The sequence below is a fragment of the Tachyglossus aculeatus genome, chromosome 4 (assembly GCF_015852505.1).
Source record: "Tachyglossus aculeatus isolate mTacAcu1 chromosome 4, mTacAcu1.pri, whole genome shotgun sequence".
NCBI lineage: Eukaryota > Metazoa > Chordata > Mammalia > Monotremata > Tachyglossidae > Tachyglossus > Tachyglossus aculeatus.
Genome location: NC_052069.1, coordinates 93,691,736 through 93,715,885, shown reverse-complemented (window position 1 = coordinate 93,715,885; position 24,150 = coordinate 93,691,736). Strand labels below are relative to the sequence as shown.

Below are 24,150 nucleotides of genomic sequence, written 5' to 3'. Positions count from 1 at the left end.
ACAAATACCATAATAATAATGATAATAAGGATTTGAGCAAGCTATCGGTGGCAGGCGAGATGAGGATGAAGCACAATGAGTAGGTTCACTTGAGGAATGAAGACTGTGAGCTGAGGAAAAGAGAGTGGATAAGTTCCAAGCACTTAGTATAGTGTTCTACATCCTAAGTGTTCCAACAATACCAATGATTGATAGATAGGACACTGGTTCAAGTATTTGCCATATGCTGTCCCAATTATCACATCAGCCTCCTTGCCTACCTCTCTGCCTGCAGCCTCTCCTTTCTCCAATCCATACCTCACTCTGCCACCCAGATTGCCTTTCTAAGAAAGCCATTTTGCCCACGTGTCCTCACTCCTCCAGTTCCCCCCGTGGTGGCCCCTCCATCTCCACATCGACTCCTCACCATAGGATTCCGGGCACTCAGCCAGTTCTCTCCCCCTAATTTATCCTTGCTCCTTTCCCACAGCAACCCAGCCCGCACACTTTGCTCACTGTCCTTCACTCTCACCTCACCATTCCCCCTGCTCACGTTCTCCCTCCTGCCTGGAACTCTCTCCCTCTTCGTAGCTGACAGACCAGCACTCTCTCTGTCGTCAAAGCCCTACTGAAATCTTAATTCTTCCAGGAGGTCTTCCCAGACTAAGCTTTCATCACCTCCCACACTCTATTTTTCCCTCGCTACTGCATCTCCCATTCACTTAACATACCCACCCCCATGCATTTAAGGTATCCACCCCCATCCCCACAGCTCTTATGTACAGATCCTTATACTCAGTTGCTTCTCTTGCCTGTAATTTATTCAACCAGGGAAGAAGCATGGCCGAGAGCATGGGCCTGGGAGTTAGAAGGACCTGGGTTCTAATCCTGGCTTTGCCACTACTTGCCCTGTGACCTTGAGCAAGTCACTTTGCTTCTCTGGGCCTCGGTTCCCTTATCTATAAAGTGGAAATTAAGAGTGCGAGCTCCCTGTCAGACGGGGACTGTGTCCAACCTGATTAACTTGTATCTACCCCAGCGCTTAGAATACTCCTTGGCACATAGTAAGTGCTTAACAAATACCATTATTATTATTATTATCTTTATTATTAATAATATCTGTTTCCCCCATTAGGCTGTAAGCTCCTGGAGAGCAGGAGTAGTGCCTATCAATTGTATTGTACTTTCCCAGGCTCATAGTACAGTGTTTCGTAGAAATTAAGCCCTCAAGAAATGCCATTGATTGATTGAGAGAGCTGATTTAGGGTCCTAGAAAGAATGGTCAGGAGTTTCTGCTTGCTGAAGAGATAATTGGGCAGCTGGAGAGTGCAGAGACTGGAAGCAGGGAGATCAGCGAACAAGTTGATGCAGTATAGTTCTATACTGGTTAATGAGTGAAACCAGTGGGGTGGCTGTCTAGATGAAGAGGAAGCAGAAATTCTGGAAATGTCGTGAAGGAAAAACCCTCAAGAGTTGACATCAAACTGAATATAGAGGTTGAAAAGGAGAGAGGGAGCAAGGAAAATGCCATGTTATTTAGGGGAAAAGTAGTGTTTTAAATCTTGGTATTGCCCTGTTTTGATAAATAGCTCTTCTCCCATGCGATTTATAAATGCTTTTGAAACTACTTTTTTTCTTGTCATTGTAAAAGTTGGCTTTTTCAGTGGTAGAATAAGATCTATTTCTAATCTCTCTCAGTTTTGTTTTGATTTATCATTCTTGAAGATGAACCATCCTAGTGAGAGGACTCCAGCCCTACTTCTTCCCCCGAGAACAGTGCCTACTCTTTGTGGAACAGGAGGAAAGAATGGACCGAGAGGAAGGAAAGGAGTGGTAGAGATTTTAATCCCAAAACTGGGCCCAGGGCTGCTTCTCACTTAGTAGGAGTTGCTGTGGTCATCCTTGGGATCCACCTTCCCCTGTCGTTTCAAGCCTTGGCCCTGCCCTCTCCCTTGGCATTGGAAGGAATTCACTCAGAAAGATGCCTGGGCAAACATGACTTCATCACTCCCCCAGCCCCAGGCCAGTGTGATTCTGGCTCAGTCCTGGTGGGGCAGGTTTGGGCTGGGACAATCCTGTCTGGACCAGCCCCAAGTCACCCTCAGGTTGGTGGATGCCTTAGGAAGCCCCAGTTCGGAGGCCTGTGAGGGTTTTGGGTTTGGGTCTGGGCTGAACCTGGGGGGATAGAGGCCCATTTCCTAGACTGGGGAACTAAACCAGGGTGCATCCCACCATCTCTCAACTGAATTCTTCTCAGTATTCGGCTTCGGAGCCCAGATACATTATGTGCACGGCTTGCTTCTGTTTTTGAGGTTTATTTAGTTCTTTTATGAGTCCAAAGTGGATGGAATCGAATGGGGGTAAAACTGTTAAATACACAGAAATAGCCACTACTTCTAGTTTATGCTTTCAAGCTCACCACACTTTTGTTTCACCCACTGTGCTCCTGGAGGTATATATATCCTTAGAAATGTGGTCAAATTAAAGCCTCTTATGGGTCTCCTCTTACCCGTTTTAAAGGAGTTCTATATAAGCTGCTATATTTTTGAAATTGTTATTTTAATTAAATCAACTGATTGGTAACAGTTTAACTGGTAAATTAGTCATTTCTATTCAATTGGTAATTATTTATCCTAATGTATTTTTTTTCTCCTGACAGTGAAAGAAGAAATGTCTTACGGGAAGCTGAAATTTTACATAAAGCTAGATTTAGTTATATTCTTCCAATTTTGGGTATTTGCAATGAGCCTGAATTTTTGGGAATAGTTACGGAATACATGACCAACGGATCATTGAACCAACTTTTGCAAGGGGTAAGTACACTGTATCTTCTGTTGTCTTTACTAGTTAACGTCATTTGATCTTGGATGGATATGGAATGCAGTAAAAACCTTTTTAGGATTATCCAACAATATCATGGCAAGGGAAGCAACAGATGGCTTAAAGCAAGAGTTATGATTCATTCAGGTTGATATTTTATGGCAGTGGTGGTCAGTTTCATAGTTTCTCCTCAGTCACTGTTTGCACTGTTGAAGTAGTCTTCTAAAAGGTAGAAGACAGTGGGGAGCAACAATATAATAACAGTAGTATTTGTTAAGCACTTACTATGTGCCCAGCAATGTACTGAGCACTGGAGTGGACACAAGAAACTCTGGTCAGACACAGTCCCTAGCTCATGCAGGGCTCACCGCCTAGGGGGAGGGAGAATAGGAATTTAATCCCCATTTTACAGATGAGGACACTGAGGCACAGCAAAGTGAAATAAGTAACCCAAGGTCACACAGCAGGCTGATGAGAGGGCAGGCCAGGCCTTTGAAGGCCTTGCAGCATCCATCCCCAAACCATCAAAGATTTACTTTCTAATACAAGAAACTTGGATTCAAAATAAGAGTTCATCTTAGTGATTCATAACCTAGCTTAATCGTTAACTGCGAAAGCAGGAAAGATGTACTGAAAAGACAAAATTGGAAAGAAGAGAGATTCCCTTACCCGGAAAATAAAGATAATGAAACAAATATCTAAAGGTCAAACTTACTTTCCTGAAAATGACCAGTTGAGGTTCAACTTACTCACCCCATGGCTGCCTGATTGGAAAGAGGGAGAGAGATTATGAACCAGAATTACCATAGGATCTAAATCATTTCCTGGCTGTAAATTTAGAGTGTAAGATGGAGCATTACCTCTTGCGAGTAACTTTTGTGTCCATTTAATGACCCACAGCAGCACACTGTACTTGAAGGAGGAAATAGCTGGGAGAATACACTGACCCACCCAGAGTGCCGGGTGTTGTTTCCCTAGAGCTGTGAAAATTCCTGCTTCAGAAGCGAAGATCTGGAGCCCTTCATTTCCATGTAGCAGTCAAGGACATTTTGTATTCTTTTGAGAGCTGAAAGCTGCTTCTCTGAGATTATCCTTGATTTTTGCCAAAGTGGTGATTCGCTGGGGGAATTCTTGATGGGCAACTACGATATCTACCAACTCTATTGTATTGTTTTCTCCCAAAATCTAAGTACAGTCTTCTGCACACAGGAAGTGCTCAGTAAATACCATTGATTGATTGATTGGACTCTCCCAAGCACTTAGTACAGTATGCTGCATGCTATTAAGTGCTCAATTAAGACTACTGACTGATTCAGAAAGCCGTCTTTGCAGCTGTCCGGGGTGATGGAGAGCAGGTGGCCATCCATCAGACCTCAATTTGTCAGGGTTCCATTTTTTTCCCCACCAGGTGGTTATGAACACTGAGAACTCTCAAACCAAAACTCTTAAGTACTAGCTTCAAAAGGACTCTGCTCTAGGAAAAATTGGCCTGGTTTTTCCCAGACAATACATACAGTGTGACATGCCAGTGTAAGGTTTTTAGTTTCTGTGTTACCTTTCTCTTGTGGCAGCATGATCTAGTGGAAAGAGCAAGAAACTGGGAGTCAGGAGGCCTGAGTTCCATTCCCAGCTCTGCACTGCCCTGTGCCTTTGGGTGTGTCACTGACCCTCTCTGTGCCTCTGTTTTTGCATCTCTAAAGTGGGGATGAGACACTCAACAAATCCTATTGTGAGGTTCCTGTTATATATGATACCTGGGACTGGGTTGTTAAAGTTTTTACTTCCTAAAGCATGAGACCTGTGTGGAACAGGGGCTGCGTCTGATCTGATTATGTTGTACCTACCCCAGTGCTTAGCATAGTGCTTGGCACAGTCTCCTTGTCAGATCTACAGACACACTTGGAGGTTGAGACCCATAGTAAGCACTTACTAAACAGAGCAACTAACTAAAGCATTAGTAGGTGGCTCCGCCACATGTCTGCTGTGTGATCTTGGGCAAGTCACCTAACTTCTCTGAGCCTCAGTTACCTCATCTGTAAAATGGGGATTAAGACTGTGAGCCCCACACGGGACAACCTGATCACCTTGTATCCCTCTGAACACTTAGAACAGTGCTTTGCACATAGTAAGTGCTTAACAAATGCCATCATTATTAGGTGCCTAACTTCATCCCATTGATTCATTCATTGAATCATATTTATTGAGTGCTTACTGTATTCAGAGCACTATACTAAGCACTTGGGAGAGTACAATACAACAATAAACAGACACATTCCCTATCCACACCGAGCTTACAGTCTAGAACCTGTTTTAACTTGAATTCTAAGGTTCTGACATATTTCAGTGATCATAATAATAATTGTAGTATTTAAGGGCTTACTCTGTGCCAAACTCTATATGAAGTGTTTGGGTAGATACAAGATAATCAAGTTCAACATAAACCCTGACCCAGTTGGGCCTCACAGTCTAAGCGGGAGGGAGGTTAGGAATTTTAACCCCATTTTGCAGATGAGATGCTCTGCACATAGTAAGCGCTCAATAAATATGAATGATCGATTGAGGAAACTGAGGTACAGAGAAGTTATGTGGCTTGCCCAAGGTCACACAGCGGGCTAGAGGCAGAGCCAGGATTAGAACTCAGGGCTCCTGATTCCCTGGCCTTTGATGTATCCACTAGGCCATACTGGTTCTGTTCTATTAGTGACTCCCATTTGCTTTTTTTAAAGATATAACCGTCAATTTATAATAAAACTATACCAGCAAATGTTAAAAGCCACACAGTTTCATTTAAGGCAACTGCTCTTAACTGAACTAATCCTGGCTCTACCACTTGTCTGATGTGTGACCTTGGGCAACTCACTTGTATTCTCTGTGTCTCAGTTCCCTCATCTTTAAAATGGGGATTAAGACAGTGAGCCCCACATTGGACATGGACTGTATCCAACCTGATTAGCCTGTCTACTCCAGCACTTAGTACAGTGCTTGGCACATAGTAAGTGCTTATCAAATACCATGGGGGGGGGGGGAAAAACCCAACCTCACCCATTTTAGTGTGTTGTGCATTGATCAATTCACTCAATTCTCAATATACTATCAATTAAAAAGAGTCTTGCACCTCTTTATTTAGTAGTCCTCCTCTTCACAACAATCCAGCCCAGGGTATCATATGTAACAGGAACTTTGCAATAGGATTTGTTGAGTGCTTTCTTTCTTCAAAACCCAATCTTGAGACTGTGAAGAATTGCCAAAAAAAGGAAAAGAGCCAAAAGAGCTAGTTTATACATAAACAAAAAATATAAGTATAAGACCGTAAATGATACAGATCCTTGAAATATATACAGAGGTGAACTGGGAGCAACATGGCCTAGTGTGGTTAAGGCGTGGGAGCCAGAAGGACCTGGGTTGCGTGGCTCAGTGTAAAGAGCACGGGCTTGGGAGCCAGAGGTCATGGGTTCTAATCCCGGCTCCACCACTCGTCAGCTGTGTGACTTTGGGCAAGTCACTTAACTTCATTGGGCCTCAGTTACCTCATCTGTAAAATGGGGATTAAGACTGTGAGCCCCATGTGGGACAACCTGATCACCTTGTATCTACCCCAGCACTTAGTACAGTGCTTTGCACATAGTAAGCGCATAACAAATGCCATCATCATTATTATTCTAATCTTGGCTCCGCCACTCGTCTGCTGTGTGACCTTGGGCAAATCACTTCACTTCTCTGAGCCTCAGTTATCTCCTCTGGAAAATGGGGATTAAGACTGTGAGCCCCATGTGGGACAGGGACTGTGTCCCACCAGGTTACGTTGAGCGCTTAGAACGGTGCCTTGGCACATAGCTAGCACTTCAACAAATATCATTTAAAAATAATAAAACTAGGCTAACCAGTGGCTGGCATGACTGGAGAAAAGGGTTAATCTGGAAAGACTTTGTGGAGGAGGTGGGTTTTACACAGAGCATTGGAAGAAGGATGGCTGGTGTTTGTGAGAGCAGAGAGGGTAGGGCATTCCCCACTGTGGGAGGGATAGATAGTGTTTTCCGTGGTTTGGAGGTGATGGAGATTGTTGGGGGAGGAAGGACCGAAAGTTCACAGCCTAAACTGAAGTTTAGTGAACAGTCAGGGCTTCCCACAAGGTTTTCTTGCTTCTAAACCTATGGTCAAGGGTTTTCTGTGTGGTGGTTTGTGTTTTGTTTTGTTTTCTTTTAAATGGCATTTATTAAGCACTTACTCTGTGCCAGGCACTGAGGTACTAAGTACTGGGGCAGATACAAGATGATCAGGTTGAACACGGTTCGTATACCACATGGGACTCACAGTCTTAATCCCCATTTTACACATGAGGTAATTGAGGCACAGAGAAGTGAAGTGACTTGCCCCAAATCACACATCAGACAAGTGGTGGAGTTGGAATTAGAACTCAGGTCCTCTGACTCCCAGATCTGTGTTCCATCCACTAGGCCATGCTGCTTCTCATAAGCCACAATAGAGATCTACTATAAGCTTTGGAGTAAGTGAGTGATTGGATGTTTGAATCAATTCATATTTTAATCAACAATGGGATTTGCCAATAGCAGGCTTCTACTTCTATAGATGTGCCCAGTTAGGCTTTAGGTGACTATTCCCAAGATCTTCTTGGGAAGACCTTCTTCCTTCCTTTAATAAAACATGACTTTGAAATATTTTGAACTACGAAGCTCATTGTATTTTGTCTTGGCTTTTTTTTTTAATTTTTAAAGAAAAATGATTATCCGGACATTGCTTGGTCATTAAGATTCCGAATTTTGCATGAAATTGCATTGGGAGTAAATTACCTGCACAACATGAGCCCTCCTCTGCTGCATCATGACCTGAAAACTCAAAATATCTTGCTGGATAATGAGTTTCATGTAAAGGTACATCTTTTTTTCTTCAGTTTTTACTTTTGAACACTATGTTGATGCTTAGTAGTTTATAAGGTGGATTATTTGTTATTGTAAATGCAAAAATCAAAGCATGCTATGTCTCCAACCCCAAGAAAAAATGTGCATCTAATAACTGACTGGTTAGCAGGTTGCCCACTATCTCATTTCCAAAAATGCATTAGAACGTAACTGGAGATTTCAAAGAGGTCTTGACATAGTCATAAGAAAAGAATAGGTAACTACCAGAACAATTGCAGATGGAGATGGGGCGTTCTGGAATAAATGTGCTCACAGTGTTGCTTTGGATCACAGACGACTCGATGGCATAAGACAAGACAAGGAGTCAGAGCGTTTATCGAGAGTGCTTACTATGTGCAGGTCACCATAATAATAATTATGATGTTTGTGAAGTAATAATAGTAATAATGATGGTATTTATTAAGCACTTACTATGTGCAAAGCACTGTTCTAAGTGCTGGGGAGGTTACAAGGTGATCAGGTTGTCACAGAGGGGGCTCACAGTCTTAATCTCCATTTTACAGATGAGGTAACTGAGGCACAGAGAAGCTAAGTGATTGCCCAAAGTCACACAGCTGACAGTTGGCGGAGCCAGGATTTGAACCTTTGACCTCTGACTTTAAAGCCCGTGCTCTTTCCACTGAGCCACACTGCTTCTCTACTTACTAAAGGCCAAACACTGTACTGAGGGAGTAGATACAGGATAATCAGGTCCCACATGGGGCTCCCAGAGCAAGTAGGAGGGAGACCAGGTATTGAATCCCCTGTTTGCAGATGAGGGAACTGAGGCACAAATACGCTAAGTGACTTCCCCAAGATCACTCTGCAGATAAATGACAGAGTTAGGATTAGAACCCAGGGAATCTGACTCCCAGACTCAGACCTGTGCTCTTTAAACTAAACCACACCGCTCCCCGCTAGTAAAGTGCCAGGCCCAGACAGTAAGAGAAGTAAGCTTTCACCTCAGGATGGCAACAGCAGGGGCAGTATGATGCCTCTCACCCTCCTAAGATGACTGCCATGTGGTATGTTCAAGATGGTGCCCATATAAGACCTCCCTCACCAAGATGGCCACTGTGCTCGTATAGAGTCACCGCTATTCTCCCTCTGCACATGGGTGACAACCACCTGTGGTTGATTTTTATATGTTTTCCAATTGCCATTCCCATTCCTCACCTTCCCCTTCCCCACCCAGCTTTTTCCCTCCCTCTCCCCCACCAAGACCACTCCCCCTCACCCCCTACCAACGATCCCTCTGTACCGACAGTCCTCCACTCCTCCCTCCCAGCCCCCTCCCTCCCCTTCTCCCCGCCCCCACCCAATCCCAGTTCTCCTTTCCCAATGCCACCCCTCTTCCCACTCTCCCTGCCTAGGCCCCCGCCAACTCATCCCAATCCAAACCCTCCCCACCCCTTGCACCCTTGCACCCTTCCCCCCCCCCCCCGCCCCTCGACAGATGCTGTCAAGTGTGGCCTCTGGAACCCCCGGTCCGTTTTAAGTAAGATCCCTTTCATCCTGGACCTATTCCTTTCCAGCTCTCTACTCCTCCTTGCCCTAACTGAAACATGGTTGTCTCCGGATGACACGGTCTCTTCTGCTGCTCTCTCCAGTGGAGGCCTCTTCTTCTCCCATTCTCCCAGACTCACCGGAAAAGGAGGAGGTGCCGGTTTCCTTCTCGCCCCCCAATGTTGATTTCGCACTATCCCTCCTCCCCCTTCCCTTTCCTTCCCTTCCTTTGAAGCCCACATTATTCGCCTCTACCACCCCCTCCAGATTCTTGTAGCCGTCATCTACCGCCCCCCTGGCCCCCCATCCAACTTCTTTAACGATTTTGACCCCTTCCTCACCTTCCTTCTCTCCTTTTCCATGCCCACTCTGATCCTCGGAAATTTCAACATCCACATGGATTGCCCTGATGACTCCTCTGCCGCCCACCTTCTATCTCTCCTCGACGCTGCCAACCTCTTGATCCACCCCACCCCACCCACTCACCAACTTGGTCATACCCTCGACCTCATCATCTCCTATCGCTGCACTGTGTCCACCCTCACCAACTCTGAAATCCCTCTCTCTGATCATAATCTTCTCACCTGCCTCCTCACTCAGACTCCTTTCCCTTGTAAATCCATATTACTCCCTCACAGAGATCTCCGCTCTCTTGACCCCATCCATCTTTCTGAGCGCCTCACCCCCCACCTTGCCTCCCTCTCCTCTCTACCCAGTCTTGATGATCAGATTACTGCTCTCAACTCTACCCTTTCTACTCAGCTAGACTCGCTCGCTCCCCTTTCCCTTCGCCGCTCTCGTACCACTAACCCACAGCCCTGGATCGCTGCCACTGTCAGCCTCCTTCGCTCTTATGCTCGAGCTGCCGAACACTGCTGGCGAAAGTCTAAACACCATGCCAACCTCGTTCACTTCAGGTTTATCCTTTCCTGCCTTAACTCAGCCCTCTCCTCTGCCAGACAAAACTATTTCTCCTCCATTATTGACACCCATGCCCATCACCCCCGCCAGCTCTTCCGTACATTCAACTCCCTTCTCAGGCCCCCGGTTCCTCCCCCTCCTCCTTCCCTCACCCCCAACGATCTGGCCTCCTACTTCATTAACAAAATTAAATCTATCAGGTCCGACCTCCCCAAAGTCACCACCCCCCTTCTCCAACCCCCCGGCTCTCAACACTCTCTGCTACTCTCCCATCCTTCCCAGCAGAATCCTCAGAGGAGCTCTCCTCCCTCCTCTCAAGTGCTACTCCGGCCACCTGTGCTTCTGACCCCATTCCCTCTCATCTCATGAAATCTCTCGCTCCTTCCCTTCTCCCCTCCTTAACTTCCATCTTCAACCGCTCACTCTCCACTGGTTCCTTCCCCTCTGCCTTCAAACATGCCCATGTCTCTCCCATCCTAAAAAAACCCTCTCTTGACCCCACCTTACCTTCTAGTTATCGCCCCATATCCCTCCTACCATTCCTTTCCAAACTCCTTGAACGAGTTGTGTACACGCGCTGCCTCTAATTCCTCAACACCAACTCTCTCCTCGACCCCCTCGAGTCTGGCTTCCGTCCCCTACATTCCACGGAAACTGCCCTCTCAAAGGTCACCAATGACCTCCTGCTTGCCAAAGCCAACGGCTCATACTCTATCCTAATCCTCCTCGACCTCTCAGCTGCCTTCGACACTTTGGACCACCCCCTTCTCCTCAACACGCTATCCGATCTTGGCTTCACAGACTCCGTCCTCTCCTGGTTCTCCTCTTATCTCTCCGGTCGTTCATTCTCAGTCTCTTTTGCAGGCTCCTCCTCCCCCTCCCATCCCCTTACTGTGGGGGTTCCCCAAGGTTCAGTGCTTGGTCCCCTTCTGTTCTCGATCTACACGCACTCCCTTGGTGACCTCGTTCGCTCCCACGGCTTCAACTATCATCTCTATGCTGATGACACCCAGATCTACATCTCTGCCCCTGCTCTCTCCCCCTCTCTCCAGGCTCGCATCTCTCCTGCCTTCAGGACATCTGCATCTGGATGTCTGCCTGCCACCTAAAACTCAACATGTCGAAGACTGAACTCCTTGTCTTCCCTCCCAAACCCTGCCCTCTCCCTGACTTTCCCATCTCTGTTGACGGCACCACCATCCTTCCCGTCTCACAAGCCCGCAGACTTGGTGTCATCCTCGACTCCGCTCTCTCATTCACCCCTCACATCCAAGCCGTCACCAAAACCTGCCGGTCTCAGCTCCGCAACATTGCCAAGATCTGCCCTTTCCTCTCCATCCATACCGCTACCCTGCTCGTTCAAGCTCTCATCCTATCCCGTCTGGACTACTGCATCAGCCTTCTCTCTGATCTCCCATCCTCGTGTCTCTCCCCACTTCAATCCATACTTCATGCTGCTGCCCGGATTGTCTTTGTCCAGAAACGCTCTGGGCATGTTACTCCCCTCCTCAAAAATCTCCAGTGGCTACCAATCAATCTGCACATCAGGCAGAATCTCCTCACCTCGGCTTCAGGGCTCTCCATCACCTCACCCCCTCCTATCTCACCTCCCTTCTCTCCTTCTACAGCCCACCCCGCACCCTCCACTCCTGTACCGCTAATCTCCTCACCGTGCCTCGTTCTCACCTGTCCCGCCATCGACCCCCGGCCCACGTCATCCCCCGGGCCTGGAATGCCCTCCCTGTGCCCATCCGCCAAGCTAGCTCTCTTCTTCCCTTCAAGGCCCTACTGAGAGCTCACCTCCTCCAGGAGGCCTTCCTGACTGGGCCCCCTCCTTCCTCTCCCCTTCACCCCACTCTCCATCCCCCCATCTTACCTCCTTCCCTTCCCCACAGCACCTGTATATATGTATATATGTTTGTACATATTTATTACTCTATTTTACTTGAACATATCTATTCTATTTATTTTATTTTGTTAGTATGTTTGGTTTTGTTCTCTGTCTCCCCCTTTTAGACTGTGAGCCCACTTTTGGGTAGGGACTGTCTCTATATGTTGCCAACTTGTACTTCCCAAGCACTTAGTACAGTGCTCTGTACACAGTAAGTGCTCAATAAATACGATTGATTGATTCCTCTGCTAGCCCCATGCTCAGGAATAAAGGAGTCTTTAAAATGTTTCCTCCCTCCCTCCCGCCTTGTTCCCTCTTACTTCTTTTTCAAGTCCTGGGGGCAGTAGGGAGCCGCTTGATTTGTCAGGCGTAGTGCTTTATTCCGTTATATTTATTGAGCACTTACTGTGTGTAGAGCACTGCACTAAGCGCTTGGAAAGTAAAATTCAGCAACAAATAGAGACTTCTCCTTGTCTGCCTGCACTGTCCAGTGGCCTGGAGCAAGGGTCCACCTGGGCTCTGCTCTGCTGTCCCCGCCTAGCACCTTCCCTACCCCTGTACAGTAGATAAGCCATTCGGGGACTGGGGCAGGGAGACTGGAGGTTGGAGGTGCAGATAGCTGGCAGTGTGGGTGTCTTACGTGGCTGGAGACGGGGACACTGAGGGCCAGAGGAGCACAGGGCACAGGGACACTGAGGGAGAGAAGAGTGTGGGCCCTCCCTTCCAGGGCAGAGGGGCACTGAAGACTGAAGGAGTGCGGGCCCCCATAAGGAGCAGAGGAACATGGAGGGCAAGACGAGTGAAAGCCTTCCATGAGGCACAGGGACACCGAGAGCCGGAAGAGTGCAGGACCCCCTTCCCCCCCTTCCCCCCCCCAGCCCTTGGAGCAGCGGGACACAGGCCTGGAAGAACTTGAAGCCCACCATGGAGTACAGGGACTCTGAAGGCTGGAGAAGCATAGTGCCCCCTGTGGAGCAGAGGGACACAGAGGGCCAGAATAATAGTTATAACTATGGTATTTGTTAAGCCCTTACTCTGTGCCAGGCACTGTGCTAAGTGCTGGTTTGGATAAAGCAAATCGGGTTGGATACAGTCCCTGTCCCTCACAGGGCTCACAGTCTCAATCCCCATTTTGCAGATGAGGGAACTGAGGCCCAGAGAAGTGAATTGATTTGTCTAAGGTCACCCAGCAGACATGTGGCGGTGCCGGGATTAGAATCCACGGCATTCTGATTCCCAGGCCTGTGCTCTCTCCACCACACCATGCTGCTTCTCCAGAAGAGTGTGTGGGGCCCCAGGGAGCTGACAGGAGGTTCTGCGTACTTTGGAAAGGGGTCAGGGCTGTGGCTGTTCCTGCCTTTGTCCCCAGAGCACACAGGATAACATCCAATGCTTAGAACAGTGCTTGGCACATAGTAAGCGCTTAACAAATACCTGACAAATCCAGGTTCCCCACCAGTAGAGGGGAACAAGCGACAGATAAGCCGTTCAAAGCCCTAAGATCCCACCCTGTACAACGGGGAGACAACAGGAGGGAAATAAGCAGAGAGGAGTAGAAGGCCGCAGATTGCAGCAGGGGATGTGCAGTGCTTTGCATTAATGGGGAAATTCAAATCTGAGTTGTTAAGCAGAGAGATTCGGGAAACCAAGCCAGAAAATAAAAGACTCAGAATGATAAGTGCCTTGAGGGTCACATTATTCAGCCCCCACAGTCAGGCTGGGAAATGACTAAGCTATTGAAAGCAGATGTTACTAAGTCATCTATTTTAGACTAAAGATTTCTAGGTCTGGAATTCCCACTATTACTCTGTAGCATGCTCTAGAGTTTCTTTATCCTGATGGGGAGTTTTTTTGTTGTGTTTTATTTTTTCTGTATGTCCAGTCGAGATCGCTTCTCAGTTGGTCACTTGTGGCAGCAAGGCCTAGTTGAAAAAGCACGGACCTGGGAGTCACAGGACCTGGGTTCTGGTCCTGGCTCTGCCACTTATCTGCCGTGTGACCTTGGGCAAGTCACTTCACTTCTCTGTGCCTCAGTGACCTCATCTGTAAAATGGTTATTAAGACTGTGAGCTCCACGTGGGATATGGACTGTGTCCAACCTGATTAGTTTATATCTGCATTCTCCCAAGTGTTTAGTATAGTGCGCTGCACATGGTAACTACTCAAAACCATTGATGATGATGGTCTACCCCAGCGCTTAGTACAGTGCCTGGCACATAATAATTGCTTAACAAATACCTATAAAAGATTAAACCTATTCCCCATGGTTCCCCCTTATTTGGGCACAGAGGATAACTTGTTGACAACCTTTTTTTTTTTATAAAACCCATCCTGTTATTCAGACACCTTGCAGCCTTTTTTATCCCAGTGGAACAACTTCAATTGACACCATTCCTCGTAATAATAATAATAATAGTAGTAGTTGTGGTAGTTAAATGCTTATTATGTTTCAGGCATTGTAGTGAGCACTGATGTGAATACAGGCTAATCAGGTTGGACACAGTCCCTGTCCCACTTGGGGCTCGCAGTCTTAATCCCCATTTTACAGATGAGATAACTGAGGCCCAGAGAAGTGAAGTGACTTGCCCAAGGTGACGTAGCAGACAAGTGGCTGACCTGGGATTAGAACCCAGGTTCTTCTGACTCCCAGGCCACTACTCTATCCCCTAGGCCACACTGCTTCACGAATGTGAAAGTGAAGAATTCCCTATGGGGAAAGATTAAAGCAGGACACAGTCTTGAAAAAAGTAATCAGGTGCCAGGCACAGGATGAGTCTGACATTGCAAACTTTCTTTAGTGCAAGAGTCTGCAAGAATACAATCCCCATGTTATAGAACCTGCATACTAATAATGATGATTGCAGTATAAATTAAGCACTTAGTATGTGCTAAGCACTGTTCTAAGTGCTAGGTTGATACAAGGTAATCAGGTCGGACACAGACCCTGTCCCACATGGGACTCACAGTATAAGTGGGAGAAAAGGTAGTAAATCCTCATTTTATTGGTGAGAAAACAGAGACACAGATAAATTAAGTGATTTGCAGAATGTTCTTGTGGAAAGAGCACGGGTGTGGGAGTCACAGGACCTGGATTCTAATCCCAACCCTACCACCTGCCTGCTGGGTCAATTTAGCCAGTCACTTAACTTTCTGTGCCTTGGTTTCCTCATCTCCCTCGTACTTAGACCGTGAGCCCAATGAGGAACAATAACTTTGTCCAATCTGAGTATCTTATATCTGTGCAAGGGAAGCATCATGGCCTAGTGGATAGAGCCTGGGCGTGGAAATCAGAAGGACCTGAGTTCTAATCCCTGCTGTGCCACTTGTCTGCTATGTGACCTTGAGCAAGTCACTTCACTTCTCTGTGCCTCAGTTACCTCATCTGTAAAATGGGGATTAAACCCCTTGTGGGATAGGGACTGTGTCCAACCTGATTAGCTTGCATCTACCCCAGCACTTAGAACTGTAGTTGACACATAGTAAGCGCTTAACAAATACCATCATCCTTATCATTTCTTTGTATAGTGTTTGGCACATAATAATAGGCCTGGAATGCCCTCCCTCCGCACATCCGCCAAGCTAGCTTTCTTCCTCCCTTCAAAGCCCTACTGAGAGCTCACCTCCTCCAGGAGACCTTCTCAGACTGAGCCCCCACCTTCCTCTCCCCCTCCCCTCCATCCCCCCATCCTATCTCCTTCCCCTCCCCACAGCACCTGTATATATGTTTGTACAGATTTATTACTCTATTTTACTTGTACATATTTACTATTCTATTTATTTTATTTTGTTAATATGTGTTGTTTTGTTGTCTGTCTCCCCCTTCTAGACTGTGAGCCTGCTACTGAGTAGGGACCGTCTCTATATGTTACCAACTTGTACTTCCCAAGCACTTAGTACAGTGCTCTGCACACAGTAAGCTCTCAATAAATATGATTGAATGAATGAATAATAAGGACCTAACAAATACCATTAAAATTATACTGGCCAAAGGTCCTACAGACAAGTAGTGGACCCGGAATTAGAACCCAGGTCCTCTGGCTCCTAGGCCATGCTGCTTCTCAGCCTGGAAATTACATTCTTCTAGAACCCGGCATTATGAAAAACTGACATTGTACTTCTCACCTCATGCATGATGCCACATGCCACATACATGCACCCAATCATTCTTCTGACACCAGATCACCTGGTGTCCAGGCCGGTTTGTGTTTTTGGAAGAATGTTTGGGAAGCAGTGAGGCCTAGTGAAGAGAGCAAGTCACTGGGAGTCAGATGGGGCCTTGTTCTGTGCTGGAAGTCAGAAGGTCCTAATCCCAGCTCCTCCACTTGTCTGCTGGGTGAACTTGGGCAAGCCACTTCACTTCTCTGGGCCTCATTTACCTCATTTTGTAAAATGGGGATTAAGACTGTGAGCCCCGTGTGGGACAGGGACTGTGTCCAAACTGATTAGCTTGAATCTACCCCAGTACTTAGAAAAGTGCTTGACACATAGCAAGCGCTTAACAAATACCATCATTTGTTCATTCCAAATTTCCTAATTCTGCTGTTGCGTTCCAGCCCAGACACGTGGTGATCATCCCGTTCTGACAGTCCTGAGTCTACTTTCAATTCCTCTGACTAGTTTGTCCATGAAGGCAGTGTTGTAGACCTACCCCAGAGTTGGGCTAAGCTTGGTGGGACCTCCTCAATTCTCCTTTCAGGCCAATACTGAGTACTTGGGTTAAGGAGGAACAGCCCAAAAGAATCTTCCGCCAGTGAAAGACAAACCCAGAGAGCTGAGGTACGCAGCAGAAGTGATTTCTGTATCACCTGCTTCAGGGGGTGCTGGTGTGAGCCTGAAAACTAAACTTGAGCCAGGGCAGGGGAGACAGCAGGGAAGCAGGTCAGAGAGTGGGATTATAGTTCTCCCCGCTCCACCTCTCACCTCTTATGAGCTCCTTTTTCCCGGTTGCCCACCCTGTCCCTCTCCCCCTTAAACAAAATAATGATACCTTATTTTTTGTTGTCCTTAAAATGTCATTGTGAGGTAGGGAGTGGCAGGTCATATTTCTCGCCATTTTACAGATGAGGAAACTGAAGCACAGGGAAGCTGTGACGAAAGGAATCACAAACCACCCTACACCCCCATAATCTAAGGGCAGAGAGTGAGTTCTTGAGGGGGGGAGTGAAGCTTCACTTTCCTCTCTGTCCAACCTGATTAGTCTGTGGATTCTGTTCTTGTGGTTTCCAGCTGCAACCCCAAGTCAGAAACTAGCCACCTGTTGGATCAGTCAATCAATTGAATTGATTGAGCATTTATTTTATACAGAGCACTGTACTAAGTGCTTGGGAGAGTACAGTATAACAGTGCTTAGTACAGTATTCTGCACACAGCAAGTGCTTAGTCAATGTGATCGATTGATGGTTGGCCACAGGAGCTTACGGTCTAGAGGACTGGGGAAGTGATCGGCAAGGAGGAGGCAGTTTGGCACCTGTAAATCACCCAGTTGGCTGGGCACTTGTAAATCACCTCACTGGCAGCCTACAGTTGGCCTTTCTTCCTGGCATTAACAGAAAATTCCTTTTTGTTGGCACCTGCCAACTTCTACAGTGTCATTTGTACCTCCTTGCCCTAGGTACTTGGCTAAAAGTCACCCAAATTTGCTCATGTTCGGGCTGAATTTCCAGGAGAGATGGGAATGAATTGAAGACAAAATCATACAAAGGGGGTGTAGATAATGATTATAGAGAGGTAGGTCTTGAGCCTTGTGGTTCGTAATGGGAATGAATAACATATTCACTGGCTGCATTCCTTTCCCCATAGGGAATTCTTCACTTTCACTTTCACATTTGTGAAGCAGCATGGCCTAGGGGATGGGATAGAACACTGGCTTGGGAGTCAGAAAAACCTGGTTTCTAATCCCAGCTCTGCCACTTCACTGCAGTGTGACCTTGGGGAAGTCACTTCACTTCTCTGGACCTCAGTTACTTCATCTGTAAAACAGGGATTAAGACTGTGAACCCCAGGTGGGACTGGGACAGGGACTGTCCAACCTGATTAGCTTGTATCTGCCCCATTGCTTAGAAAGTACTTGACACATAAGTGCTTAGCAAATACCATTATTATTATTATTACTACTAGACTTAAAGCTTGTGGGCAGGGAACATGTCTACGAACTCTGTTATATTGAGAAGCACCGTGGCTTAATGGAAAGAGCATGGGCTTGGAAGTCAGAGGTTGTGGGTTCTAATCCAGACTCTGCCATTTGTCATCTGTGTGACTTGGGCAAGTTACTTCACTTCTCTGGGCCCCAGTTACTTCATCTGTAAAATGGGAATTAAGACTGTGAGCCCCACGAGGGACAACCTGATCACCTTGTATACACCCCAGCGCTTAGAACAGTGCTTTGCACATAGTAAGTGCTTAACAAATGTCATCATCATCATCATCCCGGCTCCACCACTTGTCAACTGTGTAACTTTGAAAGTCACTTAACTTCTCTGTGCCTCAGTTACCTCATCTGTAAAATGGGGATTAAGCCTGTGAGCCCCACGTGAGACAACCTGATTACCTTGTATCTACCCCAGTGCTTAGAACAGTGCGTGGCACATAGTAAGTGCTTAACAAATACCATCATTATTTATTATTATTATATTGTGCTTTCCCAAGTGCTTAGTACAATGCTCTGCACAGTAAGCTCTCAATAAGTGCCATTGATTGAATGATTAAAGTCTGTCTTCTCCTCTAGACTGTAAGCTCGTTGTGGTCAGGGAACTTGTCTACCAACTCTGTTTTATTGTCCTCTCCCAAGCATTTAGTACAGTGCTCTGCACACAGAAAGCACTTAACAAATCCAATAGATTGATTTCATTACTTCATTCGTTCATTGTCATATTTATTGAGAGCTTACTGTACTAATTAAGTACTGTACTAGTACTGTACTGTACTGTACTAAATATTTGGAAATACAGTTCAGCAATAGAGACAATCCCTGCCCATACTGGGCTTACAGTCTAGAAAGGCAGAGGCAGACATCAAAACAAGTAAACAGGCATCAATATAAATAAATAGAATTGTAGATATTTACACATCTGGAGAAGCAGTGTGGCTTAGTGGAAAGAGCACGGGCTTGGGAGTCAGAGGGCATGAGTTCTAATCCTGGCTCATCTACTTCTCTGCTGTGTGACCTTGAGCAAGCCCCTTAACTTCTCTGCCTCAGTTACCTCATCTTTAAAATGAGGTTTAATACTGTGAGCCCCATGTGGGACAAACTGATTACCTTGTATCTACCCCAGTGCTTAAAACAGTGCTTGGCACATAGTAAGCACTTAACAAATACCATAATAATAATAATCAAAACAAGTAAACAGGCATCAATATAAATAAATAGAATTATAGGTATGTGCATATATTCACAAGTGCTGTGGGGTGGGGAGTGGTGGGGAGAGCAAAGGGAGCGAGTTGGGGCAATGCGGAAGGGTGGGGGAGCTGAGGAAAAGGGACCTCTAGCCCCATATGTTCCTATAGAACCTGACTCTGAGCTCCTCAATCTGGTCCTCCCTAGATTTTGCAGTCCCAGCTCATGCTTCTCAAACAGACTCACTATTACTTGCTTCTCATTCATTCGTTCATTCATTGACGTATTTATTGAGTACTTACTGTGTGCAGAGCACTGAAGCGGCATGGCTCAGTGGAAAGAGCACGGGCTTTGGAATCAGAGGTCATGGGTTTGAATCCTGGCTCCACCACAAGTCTGCTGTGTGACCTTGGGCAAGTCACTTAACTTCTCTGAGCCTCAGTTACCTCATCTGTAAAAATGGGGATTATGACTGTGAGCCCCACGTGGGACAACTTGATCACATTGTATCCCCTCCAGCGCTTAGAACAGTGCTTTGCACATAGTAAGCGCTTAACAAATGCCATCATCATCATCATTATTATTATTATTATTATTATTATTACTAAGCACTTGGAAAGTGCATTATAGCAACAAAGAGAGACAATCCCTGCCCACAACTGGCTCACAGTCTCGAAGGGGTGAGACAGACATCAAAACAAGTGAACAGGCATCAATATAAATAAATATAATTATAAATATATATAATAATGCATTTATTAAGTGCTTACTATGTGCAAAGCACTGTTCTAAGCACTGAGGGGTTATGAGGTGATCAGGTTGTCCCACGTGGGGCTCACAGTCTTAATCCCCATTTTACAGATGAGGTAACTGAGGCACAGAGAAGTGAAGTGACTTGCCCAAAGTCAGCTGACAATTGGCGGAGCCAGGATATATATTCATTCATTCATTCAATCGTATTTATTGAGCGCTTACTGTGTGCAGAGTACTGTACTAAGCACTTGGGAAGTACAAGTTGGCAACATATAGAGACGGTCCCTACCCAACATTGGGCTCACAGTCTATGCATATACACATCAAAACAAGTAAACAGACATTAATATAAATAAATAGAATTACCTACGTGCGGGGTCAAAAATCTCCAGTGGCTACCAATCAATCTGCGCATCAGGCAGAAACTCCTCACCCTGGGCTTCAAGGCTGTCCATCACCTCGCCCCCTCCTACCTCACCTCCCTTCTCTCCTTCTACAGCCCACCCCGCACCCTCCGCTCCTCTGCTGCTAATCTCCTCACCGTACCTCCTTCTCGCCTGTCCCGCCATCGACCCCCGGCCCACGTCATTCCCCGGGCCTGGAATGCCCTCCCTCTGCCCATCCGCCAAGCTAGCTCTCTTCCTCCCTTCAAGGCCCTACTGAGAGCTCACCTCCTCCAGGAGGCCTTCCCAGACTGAGCCCCTTCCTTCCTCTCCCCCTCGTCCCCCTCTCCATCCCCCCATCTTACCTCCTTCCCTTCCCCACAGCACCTGTATATATGTATATATGTTTGTACATATTTATTACTCTATTTATTTTACTTGTACATATCTATTCTATTTATTTTATTTTGTTAGTATGTTTGGTTTTGTTCTCTGTCTCCCCCTTTTAGTCTGTGAGCCCACTGTTGGGTAGGGACTGTCTCTATGTGTTGCCAACTTGTACTTCCCAAGCGCTTAGTACAGTGCTCTGCACACAGTAACCACTCAATAAATATGATTGATGATGATGATGATGAGAGGGGGTAGAACAAAGGGAATGAGTTGGGGTGATTGTGGGGAAGGGGAGCTGAGGAAAAGGGAGACTTAGTCTGGGAAGGCCTCCTGGAGGAAGTGAGCCTTCAGTAGGGCTTTGAAGGGGGGGGAAGAATGATTGTTTGGCAGATTTGAGGAGGGAGGACATTCCAGGCCAGAGGTAGGACGTGGGCCAGGGGTCAATAGCGGAGCAGACGAGAATGAACACAGTGAGAGAGCACTAGAGGAGCGGAGTGTGTGGGCTGGAATGTAGAAGGAGAGAAGGGAGGTGAGGTAGGAGGGGACAAGGAGATGGGGAGTTTTGAAGCCAATAGTGAGGAATTTTTGCTTGATATGGAGGTTGAAGGCAACCACTGGAGATTTTTGAGGAGCGGGGTGACATGCCCAGAAGGTTTCTGTAGAAAGATAATCTGGGCAGCAGAGTGAAGTAGAGACTGAAGTGGAGAGAGACAGGAGATTGGGAGTTCAGAAAGGATGCTGATGTGGTAATCCAGTCAGGATAGGGTGAGTGATAGTAATGATGTGGTAGTTAGTCTCCTCCGAGGGGGTCGGATACCCACCCACTGCAGTCGGTGTGGCACACTAGCTTTCTACCCTGCCATATCCCACAGTGCCTTACTTCAATCCGGGCACAAAGGCCCCCTCAACCACTCTCAAATTGCAGAGCTTCTTCTCAGGTTAGATGAGGAAAATCAGCCCAGAGTAGTAGGAAATCCCTCTGCTATTATCTGAGCCTCATTTCAGCCCTGAGGGCAGCAGACCACAGAATAACTTGGCCTCAGGACCTTATGGGGAGAAGAACAAATTTTCCCAACAATGTCTTTCATTCATTCAGTTGTGTTTATTGAGCCCTTACTGTGTGTATTCAATCAAATTTATTGAGCACGTGGATAGTACAATTTGGCAACAGATAGAGACAATCCCTACCCAACAATGGGCTCCTTTCAAGCAATCCATCAATCGTATTTATCGAGTGCTTACCTCTTGCAGAGCACTGTATTAAGCACTTTGGAGAGTAGAATATAACAGTTGGTGGAAGTGTTCCCTGCCCACATTGAGCATTCAGTGTGGGAGGAGGCAGACATTAATATCAATGAATAAATTATGGATATGTACATAAGTGCAATGGAGCTGAGGGAAGAGTGAATAAAGGATGCAAATCCAAATGTAAGGGCAATGCAGGAGGGGTTGGGAGAAGCAGAAATGAATCGGGGAAGATGTCTTGGAGGAGATGTGCTTTTAATAGGACTTTGAAGGTGGGGAGAGTGAATATCTGTTGGATATAAAGAGGAAGGACACTCCAGGCCAGAGGCAGGACGTGTGCGAGGGGTCTGCAGCGAGATAGATGAGATCAAGTTACAGTGAGTAAATTGGCATTAGTGAACTCTGCAGGCTGGGTTGTAGTAGGAAATCAGAGAGGTAAGGTAGGAGGAGCCAAAGTCAGTGCTTTAAAAGCCTATGGTTAGGAGTTGCTTTTGAACAAGAAGGTGAATGGGCAACCACTGGAGATTCCTGGGGAGTGGGGAAACATGAACTGAACATTTTTATAGAAAAATGATCTGGACAGCAGAGTGAAGTATGGATTGGAGTGGGGAGAGACAGGAGGCAGGGAGGTCAGCAAGGAGGCTGATGCAGTAGTTAAGGCAGGATAGGATAAGTGATTGGAGCAACTTGGCAGTTTGGATGGAGAGGAGCAGGCAGATTTTAGCTTTGTTGTATATATTGATTAGACAGGATTTGGTGAATGATTGAGTATGTGGGTTGGATGAGAGACATGAGTCAGATAATGCCAAGGTTATGGGGTTGTGAGACAGGAAGGATTGTGGTGCTGTCTACAGTGATGGGAGAGTAAAGGGGAGGACAGGGTTTGGGAAGGAAGATGACTTCTGTTTTGAACATGTTAAATTTGAGATGTCAAAGGGACAGCCAGGTAGAAATGTCATGAAGCCTGGAGGGTATATGAGATTGTAGAGGAGGAGAGAGATTGGGGCTGGAGATGTAGATTTGGGAATGATATACCTAGAGATGGTAGTTAAAGCTAGTGGAGCAAATGAGTTCTCCAAGGGAGTGAGTGTAAATGGAGAATAGAAGGGGGCCCAGAACTGAACCTTCAGTGACTTCCACAGTTAGAGGGTGGGAGTCAGAGGAGGAGCCCACAAAGGAGACTGAGAATGAGCAGCCAGAGAAATAGGAGGAGAACCAGAAGAAGCCAGTGTCAGTGAAGCCGCAGTTGGATAAGTTTGCGGAAGGGGGTGGTCCACAGCCTGGGAAGCAGCTGAGAAGTCAAGGAGGCTTAGGATGGAATAGAGGTCATTGGATTTGGCAAGAAGATGATTGGTGACCTTTGAGAGGACAGTTTTGGAGGAGTAAAGGGGGCGGAAGCCAGATTGGAGGGGGTTAAGAAGAATATTAGAGGAGAGGACCTGAAAACAGTGGGTGTAGACAACTCTCTCAGGGAGTGTGGAGACAAATGGTAAGAAAGAGATGGGGCAATAACTGGAGGGAGCCGTGGGGTCAAGGGAGGGTTTTACAGGATGGGGGAGGCATGAGCACATTTGAAAGCAATGACGAAAAAGTACTGGAGAGTGAACTGTTGAAATTGGTAGTCAGGGAAGGAAGAAAGAGGGGACAAGTGTTTTGATAAAGCCTGAAGAGATGGGGTGGTAGGCGCAGGTTGGGGGGTTAATTTTGACAGGAGGGGTAGATGTCTTGAGATACTGCTGAGAAGAATGGGAGAGTTGAAGAGGGTGAGAGGGAAGGATTGGAGGGGAGCAGGGGAAATTTTAGGGAGATCACACCCATTGTTTTTAATTTAATTGATAACTTAAATGTCTGGTACAACTGCCTAAGGCAGTGGTCATGGGAGTCGATAAGGATGGAGAAATAGAGAAGCAGTGTGGCTTCAAGGGAAGAGCATGGCTTGGGAGTCAGAGGACATGGGTTCTAATTCCAGCTCTGCCACTTGTCTGCTGTGTGACCTTGAGCGAGTCACTTAAC

At 46.5% G+C, this 24,150-nt stretch overlaps 1 protein-coding gene across 1 annotated transcript in view; it reads left to right on the top strand.

Moving 5' to 3' along the window:
* RIPK2 (receptor interacting serine/threonine kinase 2) overlaps positions 1 to 24,150 on the top strand; it is a 65,113-nt gene that overhangs the window by 7,659 nt on the left and 33,304 nt on the right. Inside the window, exons 3-4 of the mRNA XM_038745645.1 lie at positions 2,639 to 2,792; positions 7,533 to 7,688. Coding sequence (XP_038601573.1) covers positions 2,639 to 2,792; positions 7,533 to 7,688 — 310 coding nt within the window. The remainder of the gene's footprint in view (positions 1 to 2,638; positions 2,793 to 7,532; positions 7,689 to 24,150) is intronic.